This window comes from Penicillium arizonense, assembly GCF_001773325.1.
Source record: "Penicillium arizonense strain CBS 141311 chromosome Unknown PENARI_contig003, whole genome shotgun sequence".
NCBI lineage: Eukaryota > Fungi > Ascomycota > Eurotiomycetes > Eurotiales > Aspergillaceae > Penicillium > Penicillium arizonense.
The window spans coordinates 852,120-865,206 of record NW_019173280.1 but is presented as its reverse complement, the minus strand read 5'-3'; the positions used below and the strand labels follow the sequence as shown (position 1 = coordinate 865,206).

General features: G+C 47.8%; 6 protein-coding genes across 6 annotated transcripts; 3 read left to right on the top strand and 3 right to left on the bottom strand.

Moving 5' to 3' along the window:
* Nucleotides 1–41: 41 nt before the first annotated feature.
* abr2 (laccase abr2) lies at nt 42–2,053 on the top strand (the record flags this gene model as incomplete). Its single annotated transcript, XM_022628704.1, has 6 exons — nt 42–233; nt 280–335; nt 395–565; nt 615–785; nt 833–955; nt 1,006–2,053. The coding sequence occupies 6 exons, from the start codon at nt 42–44 to the stop codon at nt 2,051–2,053; spliced, it is 1,761 nt and encodes a 586-aa protein (XP_022491886.1).
* A 323-nt stretch (nt 2,054–2,376) lies between these two features.
* Nucleotides 2,377–2,829, top strand: PENARI_c003G05833 (uncharacterized protein; the record flags this gene model as incomplete). The annotated part of the gene is made up of 3 exons (XM_022628405.1): nt 2,377–2,494; nt 2,554–2,663; nt 2,719–2,829. 3 exons carry the CDS (start codon nt 2,377–2,379, stop codon nt 2,827–2,829), a joined length of 339 nt encoding a protein of 112 aa, XP_022491565.1.
* A 205-nt stretch (nt 2,830–3,034) lies between these two features.
* PENARI_c003G05398 (MFS transporter) lies at nt 3,035–6,607 on the bottom strand (the record flags this gene model as incomplete). The annotated part of the gene is made up of 5 exons (XM_022628371.1): nt 3,035–3,614; nt 3,666–3,955; nt 4,076–4,458; nt 5,583–5,890; nt 5,940–6,607. The coding sequence occupies 5 exons, from the start codon at nt 6,605–6,607 to the stop codon at nt 3,035–3,037; spliced, it is 2,229 nt and encodes a 742-aa protein (XP_022491998.1).
* A 1,537-nt stretch (nt 6,608–8,144) lies between these two features.
* On the bottom strand, nt 8,145–9,560 carry PENARI_c003G10761 (uncharacterized protein; the record flags this gene model as incomplete). The annotated part of the gene is made up of 1 exon (XM_022628750.1): nt 8,145–9,560. The coding sequence occupies one exon, from the start codon at nt 9,558–9,560 to the stop codon at nt 8,145–8,147; it is 1,416 nt and encodes a 471-aa protein (XP_022491617.1).
* A 539-nt stretch (nt 9,561–10,099) lies between these two features.
* Nucleotides 10,100–11,068, bottom strand: PENARI_c003G03677 (uncharacterized protein; the record flags this gene model as incomplete). The annotated part of the gene is made up of 2 exons (XM_022628251.1): nt 10,100–10,736; nt 10,791–11,068. 2 exons carry the CDS (start codon nt 11,066–11,068, stop codon nt 10,100–10,102), a joined length of 915 nt encoding a protein of 304 aa, XP_022491704.1.
* Nucleotides 11,069–11,592: 524 nt separating this feature from the next.
* Nucleotides 11,593–12,818, top strand: PENARI_c003G11630 (amidohydrolase family protein; the record flags this gene model as incomplete). The annotated part of the gene is made up of 3 exons (XM_022628808.1): nt 11,593–11,601; nt 11,844–12,626; nt 12,669–12,818. The coding sequence occupies 3 exons, from the start codon at nt 11,593–11,595 to the stop codon at nt 12,816–12,818; spliced, it is 942 nt and encodes a 313-aa protein (XP_022492124.1).
* Between the last annotated feature and the right edge of the window lie 269 nt (nt 12,819–13,087).

Genomic DNA, 13,087 nt, shown 5'->3' with positions numbered 1-13,087 from the left:
TTGCGTCAATATTGGGTTCAAACCCATCTAGCTTACAGAAAATGACACAAACGAAGTCGCTGTTCCTGACCTTGATGGGCGCCGCTGCCCTGATTGAGGCAGCCCAAGTTCATTATAATCTCGACCTTACATGGCAGAGGGGCGCACCGAACGGGGTGGAGAGGGAGATGATCTTCGTGAATGATCGGTTTCCAGGTCCGCCGTTGATTTTGGATGAAGGAGATGAAATCATAGTGAGTCTGATAGTGCTCTGTTTATCTCACATGCTGAGAGAAATAGATAGATGTGACCAACAACTTGCCATTCAATACATCTGTCCATTTCCATGGCATTGAGTAAGGCCTCCTTCGGCAAGAAACCTACCAGAGAACTGGAGAATACTAAACTACACCAGGCAAACCAACACCCCATGGGCGGACGGAGTATCAGGTCTATCTCAATGGGCCATCAAGCCCGGTGGAAAGTATCGGTACCAGTGGCAAGCGACGACGTATGGTACATACTGGTACCATGCTCATGACAAGGATAGAATGATGGATGGTCTCTATGGTGCCATTCGTATTCGGTGCGTATGCAGCAGCATTTCTTCATTGCAGTTCTAATCAAAGAACCAGCCCGTCTGCCAACCGAGAGTCACCATTTGCAATGATCTCGGACGACCCCGCCGATATTGCAGCCATGACCAATGCTGCGCATGATGCCCAGTTGGTAATGCTGTCTGACTGGGACCATCTCCCATCCGATGAATACATGGATGTCCTGAAAAAAACGGGCTATGATATCTTGTAAGGCTCCAAGTATGAGAGAAAGAGCGCGATGCTTACAAGACCAGTTGCTCAGATAGCATTCTCATCGATGGTGCAGGCTCCATATACTGCAAAGACCCTGAATATTTGACAAACCTCCAGCCCGCCCCGGTCAGAGCGGTCGTAAATGAGAGTTTGACGGACAAAGGGTGAGTCTTTACCTTGCTAGACCGACTGCAGAGAGTTTAATATTAGCTAGATGCGATCCATTCCTGCGGGCCCTCCAAGGTGATTGGGAGCACCACCCAGAGTTACTTCCTGAGGGGATGAACTCCGGATGTACACCTAGCGATGGTCCAACCTCCGTCTTTGAAGTGGCACCTGAAGCTAAATGGGCCAGTTTCAACTTCATCAGTGCAGCAAGTCTCAAATCTCTCATCTTCTCCATCGATGAGCACCCGATGTACATATACGAGGTTGATGGACGCTACATTGAGCCGCAACTTGCCCATCAGGTCTCCATTTACAATGGAGAGCGTTACTCCGCCATGGTCAAATTGGACAAGGAAGCTGGCAGCTACACCATCCGTGTCGCTGGTCACAATAACCAGGTCATCTCTGGCTTTGCTACACTCTCCTACAAGGGTGGCGAGCAAAACAAGCGGGAATCGACGCCATACATCGACTATGGTGGCAGCAACACCACAGCTGCTGTGATCCCGCTTGACACAACAACCCTGCCGCCATACCCTCCTATCCTACCTGCGGATTACGCCGATGATTTCCATCTCCTAACCCTCGGACGGATCAAATCATCCTGGGAATGGACTTTGGACGGAACATCATTTTTACCAGCCAATCTGAACCAAATGGAGCCAGTTATTCTCAACCCACAAGCACCTGGCTTGGATTCTTCCCTCAAGATTGAGACGCGGAATGGCACCTGGGTAGATATTGTGTTCCAGCTTGCCATCCCAGAGCCAACCAAACTTCAGCCACCGCACCCGATGCACAAGCACTCAAACAAGGCATTTTTGATTGGGAGTGGAATGGGGAAGTTTGCGTGGGGATCTATCGCGGAAGCACGAAACAGCAGCCCGGACAGCTTCTTCAACACGCCTGTGTATCGGGATACATTTGTGACCGCGCCGAACGGGGAAGCCTGGATCGCTATTCGGTACCAGGTTGTGAACCCGGGCCCATTCCTTTTGCATTGCCATATGGAGACACACCTCTCTTCGGGTATGGGCCTTGTGTTGTTGGATGGCATAGATGCTTGGCCTCAAGTTCCCGCTCAGTATCTGTAGTTTACCTGACTTTGTATTCTTATCATTTCCTATCCTGTCCTTAATATATGCGGTTTCTTTCTTTCTAATTGGCTGGTCGAATATAATCATCTGCCACCCATCCAACCTGGTCACGAATGAGAACACCGCTGACGTCATCATTATTTGTTTGGTGAATGGCTCTCGACTTATTCGGTGATATACGAGTTCAGAATCCAGAAGGTAACGGGACTGACATCATCATCGTAATTATAGCCATGGATATCGCCTGAGCTGTCTTTTTTAAAGAAGTCTTAACGGAACGTCAAGAATCAGTAGTTGCACAAGTACACCTTTCAAGCACGATGGAATACGCTCTTATCAAACGATATTTTGCCAGATCTTCCGCTTCCTATCTCCCTAGACTTACAAGAGCCTCGGTGCATGGGAAGGCTGAGTCTCAGCCTAAGGGGAACGATGAGCGTATGGTTGCTGTATTGATTCAACCTGTTGGTTGCACAACATCTGACATACTTCATTAGCGGTGAACGTCGGTGCCTCATTCCCGGATGACTTCGAGGACTCTCCTTTGAAAGAAGAAATCCTCAAGCGGAGAAACAAAAATCCAGGCGTGGAGGAATCATACCATCCCGTTAGTATATTCCCATGCATCCTGTATCTTTCGACATTGACCATTTGATTGATAGACGATGGAAGAGATATACGACAGCGTTCGGGGGAAGATACCAGTGGGGAAGAAACGACCAGCCAAGCCTGCCGACGAGCCAGACCGGGAGCCCGAGTTGGATGAGATGTGAAGATTGTTCATCACCCTCAAAATGGAACTTGGCGCACAGATATTTTGGTGATTGCATGTGCTTTTATCTACGTGGCGATTCGTTAGTCTGCAATAATTGAAGGACATTTTAGCCCCGTCAAACTCCAGTCGCCGTACTAAATAGACGATCGATTTAGGACAATTTAGAGAAGGAGAAGGGATATGTTATATATTGGTAACAGCCGTCACAAAATGAATTGCAAGCTAGGCTCACTGAGTCCAGATGTAGCCGAATCAAAAAAGGAACAAAAGTCGAAATTTCCGTCCGGTAGCATATCTGAAGCAGGAATACCAATAGATGGTGGATCTGGCAAAGATAAGCCAACGCCCCCCAAACCAACAGGGGTATTTTTCGCCAGTGATAATAGCTCTCGAGCAATGATCCCGATTTCACGGTATGTCCGCTTGCCCAAAACCCAGTGCTCACTAAGACGTTTCAAAGTGCCCATCGCCAAACGAATCTTCTCGCGGCTCTGGGATAATCTCTGGCCATGGTAGATAAATCGACAAGCTGATAGATGTGCGATGGTCACATTGGCAATCATGCAAATTATGAACGGAGAGTGTGATTTCATGTTGGTTGGCAGAGTCAACAGTTCGTCGATGCTGTCTATAGCCTTCGTGCATTTGAGGGTGTGAAGGTCTTTTTCTTTTGCGTTGTTGCATTTCAGTTGCTCTGATGGCGCCCTGGGAGCACAGCGCGAGACAGACTCAATTGCGCTGTGCGTTAATGCGGACAGCGGTCGGTGAATCTCAATGTTGTACCTAGGCAAATGTCAGAAATGTAATGTAAAGGTGAAGCAATAGGTAACTGACGTGTGCATGATGAATAATGCCTTGAACATCACTTCATCAATGGATCCATCAGGCCGAATGGGCTCTCTCTTCGATGGAGAAAGAAGGCTGTACCAAGCTCGGATGCTGGTGTCAGAGGCGGAAGCCATGGCAATGTAGAGTTGAGGGTCTGTCGTACTCCCCGGCGATAAAGCCCGATCAACTCCCCATGTCAGACCAATGAGCTCTGCATAGGACGAAAATTCAGTGTCTTCCTCGGTGCAAAATTCACGGTTCTCATAATCCTCTATTGATCTTGGCGGTGGGATGTTCTGATACAACTGTCAGTTAGAGAGCTGGCAAGGCAGAGGTAATGCATCCAACGGCACAAGTTGTTTGTCCTTAACATTTAAGTAGCAAATAGAGATAAACATGTGGAGGGGTTCACTTACTCCACTTTCATATTCATCTTCCTCGCAGGGAAGGTCTGTAGTTATATCAATGCTACTGGTTCGGAATGGATATGTGTGTGTGCTGCCGGCGATGTGGGCGTCGGTGATGTAGATCACCCACCAAGTTCGTCGCAAGCTTTCCTCAAGGAACGAGTCGCCATGCCCATAGGTCTGAGAGAATTCCTTCCTATTCATTCCGATGGATACTGCCATGCGGATCGCTTCATCAAGTAGCTCGACGCCTCGGTCTGGCTCATTGCACCAATAAACGACGATAGAATAGAGAAGTACAGCTTGAACATCAAATGCAGTGAGAGACCGAGTTGCCATGCGAATTTCACTCACTGCTTCTTGGGCACGCTGGTACCACAATTCAGACGGGCCTGAACTGTCAAAAATTGACCCAACATAGCACAACACCCGAAGAAGGGGCTGGATTGCCGGATCAGTGAGTCGTTGCTTCAACACATGCAGTGGCAGGACGCAAGGGTGTGCCTCGTGAAATGACTCATAGTATAGGCCCAAATATTGAGAGTTCAAATTGAAATATGCTTCAGTTTCCCCGGTAGCAGCAATCGAAGATGATGAAGAGGGATTAGATGTTTGAAAATGACTGTCCAACGACGACTCAACAGAGCTCTCATGGACTGGATTTTCAAGCGTATATGTCGGCTGCTTTGCTTTTGGGTTCCCACGCCGTCGCGAAGGAGGATAAATGCACTGTTTTGTCTCCGTCTCACAGCGTGAGCATATTGGTTTGCAGCCGTCGCAACGCAGATGCTTATAGCGGCATTGTGCACAAGATAGTGAGTTTCTCGTCGCGGGTCTCGCCGAGCTCTTCCTTACCGGAGTATCAGCCATTTATCATAGGAAAGGAGAATTGCAGTGAATAATATGCGTTAAACCGAGAGTAGTGTAGAAAAGAGTCAGCTTTGGGGAATCAATCGCAGATTAGTCATACGGCTGTCGCCCCGCTTCCTAAGAACGCCGTATCAGATCCGCGCTTTGGGGCCCGACACATTGCAAGTTTCTAGATGTCCAATGCATTATGCACGCTTAATTATATAACTACATGATCTGCAGAAATGTAGTTGCACATGGGCTTCCATTACCTCCTATCGTGTCACACACACAATGACTAAATACTCCGTAATGTACAGGAATCTTGGGAAAGTTCGTGTTGTCTTGTTAGTCGGAGGGTAATTAGCGACCGGTGATAGATCAAGCTGGAGCTAGGAGCTCCACTTTAGGTACAGTGGATGGACGGAGATACAAAACTGGGAGGTGGAAAGCGTTACAGTATTGAAGATAAAGCATTCGTAGCAGCTATATTAACTTAACGCGGGCAAGAAGAGCAGGTGAGATCAATATCAACGACGAAGGCACCCACATATGTAGAAGGATCATGTTTGAGGCGGCCGACTAGACTCTTCAGTCTCTTTCGCAACAGAAACATCGCTATTCCAAAGCTTGAACGCCCGAGTCGGTAGTTTCAAAGCAAACATACGATCAATCTCCATAGGGGTCCGACCTTTCATCTCCGGGACAGCGAGCCACGAAATGATGATTCCGACCGCAGCAAATCCAGCCATAACGAATCCGGTCTTGGCGCGCAGGTTTCCTTCATCTGCGTTGTAGATATATGGCAAGATGATAGCGAATACCCCTGTGCCAACACCCGAGGTAAACCATCCAATACCTTGGGCTTTGGCTCGGAGTTGTAGCGACGAAGTCTCCGATGCGACAACATGCGCTGCAGGCCACGTTCCAAGACCAGAGACCATGGTCACCACCATCATGGTGATAGATGTGTACCTGTTATTAAGTTAGACTAACTTTCCAAACATTGATGGCGGATTCCTACCAGATCATCACGGTACCGCTGAAGCATCCTGCAATTCCCATCGCTAGCCATAGTACCATGGCAGCACCCAGAGTTCCCAATATGAGAGACCTTCTACCAAAAGCATTCAAAGTCCATAGGCTGATCACATTCGCAATCAAACCTAGTCCAATGCCCAAAATCAAAAAGATTAGACTATTTGTCGAACTCATGCCCACGATCTGCATGAAATAGGAGGCGTTTGCCAGTAACTGCAATCCAAACATCTGCGGCAGCAGACTTGCGAAAGCAACAATCAAGGTCCTCCGTATATTGACTCCTCTGAAGCAGTCAATGTATCTGTGCGTGTTCTTCTCCTCCTGTTCGGCTAAAATAGAGGCCTGTAACTCTTCAATAACAGCCTGCGAGTCAATTCTTGCCGTGTTAAGTTTCTTCTGTGCTTTCAAAGCTGCCTCCGTTCTTCCTTTCCTCAAAAGCCAAGTCGGACTCTCTGGTAAAATGGCCGCCAGTACAAAGGGCACAGCTGAAAATGGCCACTGCGACGCAAAGCAGATACGATAGGATTCGGGGCCTTTGTGCTTGAGCGAAGTGTAGACCACGATAGACCCGACTAGTTGTCCAAGAAGTGTAAAGATCGGATAAAATGCAATAATAGGTCCTCTCAGGACCACTGGGAGAACTTCAGACATATATGTCTGCGTAACGCACAGAAGAATCCCAATGCAGATCCCTTGAAAGAGTTTACCCGCGAAGAAAACCCCTCGACGCGATTCGATGCTATCGGGTAGATCGGAAATATAGCATATCGCAATGGCAATTGCAGAAAGGAAGCTACCTATCGCAAGGGTCAAGCGACGACCGCGGCGATCTTGATAATAGCCACCGAGAATGGAACCAATCATCATGCCAATGCAACTCGATACGTTCCAAAGGGAGAGCCACATAGACGGTATTATGTATTTGCCGTTGAGCTCCTGTCCGAAAATGAGCCTGCTGTGTGTGAGCAAGGTCCTGGCTGTGTCAAACCAAGGGTTGGGAGGGATACTGAAATTGAGGCATCGCGGCCACCGTTCCCACGATAACGAGGTCATATCCGTAGAGCAGAATCGCCGAACTTAGGGCGAGACAATATCCCACGATCCTTGGCCATTTCTTGATAGATTGCCATAGTGGAATGTACGACTTGTTCTCGCTTGTGCTAACACGAGAGATGTCTTCCACACATTCTAAGCTGGGTTTGTTCTGTGTGGCCATCTTCAGTCTGCACTCAGGGGTAAAGACAAAATGAAAACCCGCACACGATACAACAAAATATCAGTAGATAAAGAACCCCATATGCAACCCCTAGGGCGGGGAACGGTCAGTGCCGAGGATTATTGTAAAATGTAACACAATCGGGACGTGATGCAATAACAGTCGATAAGGAAATCCCAGCCGTGTTTGGAAGCCTCTCCTCGAATCGAATGTCCCATTTTCATGAAAAGAAGGAAGCATTGACCTTGATTCGTAACAGTTGCAGGGTTAGCTTCATGTCTCTTTTCCTATTTGGGGACGAGGCCCACCCCCGCACATTTGCCAAGTGATCGGCTATCAAGGTTTGGCCATCGCTTAGATGCAACATGGGTTTCTTTCATTAGATCCTCTGCTGCTGATACGTCAGAAGTTCTATCATGTGAAAGTCTCGCGTTCCTGCGGGTTATATCTCAACTCACGCCACTATCTGCGTTGGCAACTGCAGTATCGGATGCAAAAGCTCGAAAGCCTTGCGCCCATGCTTTCGGTATCTGGGATAGTCAATCAATCAACCAACATAATTTAGCTCTGTCTGTAATAATATTACTTTTATCATTTTGGCGTTCGCAAATTTTGAAAGAGATCAGTAGAATCGGCCAAAGACAAAAGCAACGCGTAGTTGGTGCCAAAAGGGGGCTGGCTTGGGGGACCAAGCTGCTTCAATCCATTCGAAGTAATACCCAATTACGGTAAGCTATCCCGGCGAATATGGGAGGGCTGCCAGAGTAAACAAAGAAAGTTGTCCTGTCAAGTTGTCCTGTCCCACGGCAAAGGAGATTTCACTTAAAATCCCAATTATTGGCCAACTGAAGGCTGAAGCAGAGCCGCTTCCACCGAAGCAAAGCATCGCAGTGGAAGGTATCTATTGGGTGTTTTTGGTAAGTCTAATTTCATTGATCATCTCCCAGTCAACTGGCCTCAAATTTCCCCTGACTATGATCGGGCCTCTCTCTTCTCCTCCAGATCACTCAAGTGCTTTCGCAGAGCATCGATCTCATTGTCCAACTCCGTGGATGAGGCGAGTCGATACTTTAGTGTTAAAATCCCAGCGGAGATGACGAGAAGCGCAATCGAAACCAGGTACGCCCACTGTCCAACCTGTTGTGGACTCTCCTGTGATGGGCCGTCGTTGTATAGAGTCCACTCAACCCACACGACGAATGCGACGATAGTGAATGGGCTAATAATCATACTGAAGAAAATGCCGAAAAGAATCCCAGCGTCAACTGAAACATGCAAAAACGCCTTAAGAAACTGCCAGGTGAGGAAAGGCCGCAGTCGTCGCAAGTGTGAGGGTTGCTTGGCGACAGGTGTTGCAGTCCCGCCCTCTTCATTTCCGGGTTTCTCGTTTACTGGGCGTTTCACTCCATTGCGAACATCTTCTTTGAAGTCGTTCCAAATTTTCCGTCGACTTTTGCAGATAACTACGATCTGAGAAGAGGGGATTCGCGATTTGTATGGGAGAAACCTGAAGACCAGCAGTAGGCAGTTGAGAACGAGACATAGGATGATGAGACTGTAGATGTACCGCTTCGAGTAAAGGATTTTGTTCCAGAATCCATGGGATGATGGCGCTGCGGAGTCATCTTCTGTTACAGTAGCTGAGTGCAAGGAGCTTTGTTGTCGTAGAATCTGGCTAGTATTGAAGCAGGGGTTATAGCAGATATCCCCAATTTGGCCAAAGCGTGAGACGTTCGAGAATGTCTCCCACACACTGTTATTCCAAGTCGAAGTCCTCCAGGAGTCCTGCCAACCGTCACTTGAGGTGTCACTATACGGTGGGATGTCGGGATAGCAAAACATGTACTGCCGCGGAGTATTTGGTACTTTCGCGGCATAGACCAGAGCACAGATCGAGCCCGCCAGCATGAGGATATTCCAGAGATAAAACAGAAGGTTGCGCGCTCGATCATGAGTCAAGACTCGCGACCAGCTTTGGAGGGGTAGGAACACCAGGTAACCAGTAACGACAATAGCAAGAACGGCATCGGCATCCAACTCCAAAGAGGCAGGTGCAAGCGTGAGATGGTCCGTTTCCGTGACCAGTTGAGAAAAGTCCTTCCTGAGACTTGTGTTTGAGGATATAAACGGAATAGTGATGAGACTAGGTTCCTGTGGCTTTTGTTGACTGGAAACGAGAATGAAGGCTTGGATGGCTGCCGTCCCTGCATATGTCGCTGCAGCGCCCAGAAACACGTCCGCCAGCCATCCAGTCCATCGGGTTACACAGCTTGCCAGAATGAGAGCATAGAAAAGGTACCGGGGACATGAGTTGTATATTGTGCTGATCGGGTAGTAGCACAGCGCCTCTTGGGCAATGAACAGGGGAGACCCTGTGCTGGGATCCATCAGGGCGATGCCTTCAGCAGTATGATTGGAAGGATCCCCACGGGAGTTGAGTTGAGATATCCATTGGCAGATTCAACGTCTGATGTATCGCAGGATAAGGATCTTCTTGTTTGGTGCAGGCTACTTTTTTTCGCCCTTTGCCGCTTCTGCCTGGAGCGAAGCTCAGTCCTGACGTCATGGATTTAACTATGAAAAAAGGAACATTTTCCAACGGAATTTATTGGAGATATGCTATATACCTCTTAAGAAGTAAACGTTACTAAGTTAAAAAAAATAAGAATAATGGAGGGGTTCTTTGGGATGTTCAATATATCGTTGTAAGACTTGGTAGCGTGCTCGATCTCACCAATAGCAAAAGGGAAAACAACTGACTTTAAGAACCCTACAAATAAGAATATTAAATACATATTTCAAAATCAATGTATCTATTAAGCTCCTGCTCTATGGCCCAAAAAATATATCTTAATATCCAACAACATCACTCCGCTTATTTGAAACCGGGCCTCCATCTTCTAATACAAAACCATTCAACCATTCCGTCACTTCCTCCTGTCGTTAATCTCATCCACGATGAACATCACCAGTTTGGTCAGAGGACCACCTCGACGCTTGGGCCGTGGGGTTTGCCTCCTGCGAGATTGATTTTCCTGATAGCCACCACTTTCCATTTCAATCGCGTCACTCTGTCGATCGGAAACGCTAGGCTGGTGTGAGTACTCCGGACTTGGTCGCACTTGGAGTGTGAGACCAATTCCTAGACACACGAGAACAATAACAATCTCTTCCAAAACAGACATCACCAGCTGAACCGTGACATTTCCCGAAAGCATGCTGAAGTCAGATTTGTGTCCGAAAGAGTAGATAAATGAGTAGATCAGTCGAACGAGGATCAAAGGAAGTGAGATTCCAACTGCGAGGAGTAGGCGATGTTCTCCGTCTTCGATGCTATGGGAACGATTTGCAACGAGGAGGAGTAGGATGCACGCCCCAAACCAGGTGATCAAAAAGAGAATCAGAGCAACCTGTGTCTTGGTATTTACCAGGCCGTGAGTGATATCGCTATTTTCGGTAGTTCCGACGATGCTCACAACCAAGGCAACTAGCGAAAGAAGACTGACGGCTCGGAAGAGCAGGGGGGAGAGAGGCTTGGCTGTCTTTCGCATTATGGAGTCGTTTCTAGAAAGACAATCAGTCACTGCCAAGTAATTAAATAAGTCGAACGCTACTCACGCTCGCGATAAAAGACCTATGCAGGCTAGGATCAATGGTGATATCCCAAGCGACGTGCAGACAGCCCATGTAATATAAAGACTGATATTGGAAGGCGCACTTAGTGTGGCCAGATAGCATGCTGCACCAATAATGCGTGCAAGAGAGAAAACAACAAAGAAGTACCAGCCGGAACTCTTTTTGAATCCATGGTGAAATGCCATCCAAAGGGCGAGGAAGAAGGTTGGAATGTAAACGATGATGTCTAGGATTGAAATCCCATGCCGATAGTCGATCATGATGGCCGATGAAGAGATGAGTGACGATTATAGACTTTGATTCAACTGCTTTGGTCTTGTATGATATTCAATTCATGGGCATTGGGCTGCTATTTAACTACCTATGTCCGTCAGCTCGCATTCATATCCCAAATAGGACTCCTAAGCTTCTTAAGGCTGTGCGGTCAAATCCAAGGTCAGAGCCACACGCCCCGTGAAAATATAAGATTGTGGATCTGCATCTTTTTTGCAAGGCTGCTTACTCCTGTAGGTTTAGTAGATGGGGACCAATAGCATCCGGGCCCCTGTTGTCTCGTCGCACTCCTAGCCCAATTAGGTTCAGCGCCTCGCCTATAGACAACTGTTGCGGCCACCGAAACATAGCCGGTCTATCTACTGGGCATCCCCAATGCTTTTGTAGATGGACAGCACATATAAATGAGTATTTGACATTTGACTATGTGAAGTAATATTAGTTCCGATGATACAGCACTCATATCAAGTTCGAATTTTAACCAGTCACATTCATTAAGACCCAGGCCAATATGGCCGCTGTAGCTGGCTGCAAGGAAAGACCCACTTCTAATTTTTCGCAGTACCTACTGCATACTGAATCGGGACTAGCGTAGCCGCATGGCCCTGCGCCTCAACTGAAGCCACTGCTGCCTTCGTAACTCGGGCTTGCCGATATGGCTCGAAGCTCTTCCGCATCAAGTGATTAATGGGCTACTAATTAATGGGCTCCTAAGCCAATTCGAGGCGGTAGAGACTTTATTTTCTAGCAATTGGTAAATAGTATGCAGGCTCCAGTGGGCGGCCTACTCCAACATGGACTCCGATGCAGTCCAAATTACTCATGAAAAGGCTGGGCGTGAAAACTGCGATACTCTCTGTGACGGCTCCGGGCCCCTGCATCCTGGAAGGATCAGCCTCCTTTGATCTAGCACGAAGACTTAACGATTATGGAGCCAAGCTGCGAGAGGAGGAGCCCTCACGCTTTGGCTTTTTTGCGTCGCTTCCCAGTCTCCTCGACACAGAAGCCGCGCTCACTGAGATTGCCTACGCTCTCGATACGTTACATGCGGATTGCGTCACACTCTTCACCCGGTATGGGTCGGGTAATACGTATCTTGGGCATCCCTTGCTGGAGCCGATATGGGCAGAGCTTAATCGCCGTAAATGTGTTGTTTTCGTGCATCCGACCCACCCAGTCGACACGAATCCTGTGAACCCGCTACTGCCACAGCCTGCTATCGACTACCCACATGAGACAACACGCTCTGCTATGGATATGATCATCCAGGGTACACGTCGCAAATTCCCAGATACTAAGGTTATTCTGTCACACGCCGGCGGCGCCTTACCATACCTGATTACGCGTGTTGCGACGCCTATGCGTAAAGCGCCAGACTTTGTAGCCGCTCATCGCATGGGAACCACGCATGCGCAGGTTATGGAAGATTTCCGCAGCTTTCATTTTGATTTAGCGTTGTCGTCTTCTCCGGGCGTGCTTGACCTCGCGCTTAAGATGATTCCGCATGATCATATACTATATGGAGTCAGTGTCCATTCCGATGAGGTACATTTGTGTAATTAGCAAACTACTGACAACTTCGCATAGAGTGACTTCCCATACGCACCCATTACGGCATATCCTGCATTTTTGGAAGACCTGGAGAAGTATGAGATGAGTCAAGAGTTGCGGGATCGTATCAACTACGTTAATGCACTACAGTTGATTCCGCGGTTACAAGATCCATCCAAATTCTGAGATTCATTGTTTAATTGCAAATATCAAACCTTTCGTACATCAATTTCATAACCCGCCTATCCACCGATGGGCGTAAATTTATATCCAACACCTAGTCTTTGCCATTCTTGACCGGAAGTCTTGTATCAATCAGAGAACATCTATAACAAGTCAAGTGGTCCAGCCTCTGTGTATCTTTCGGCTATCCATAACCAAACCGATTCAGCTTGGAGACGGAATTCATCATCCTCTTGTGGTTTACGGGACTATGACGCATATACATCAACACA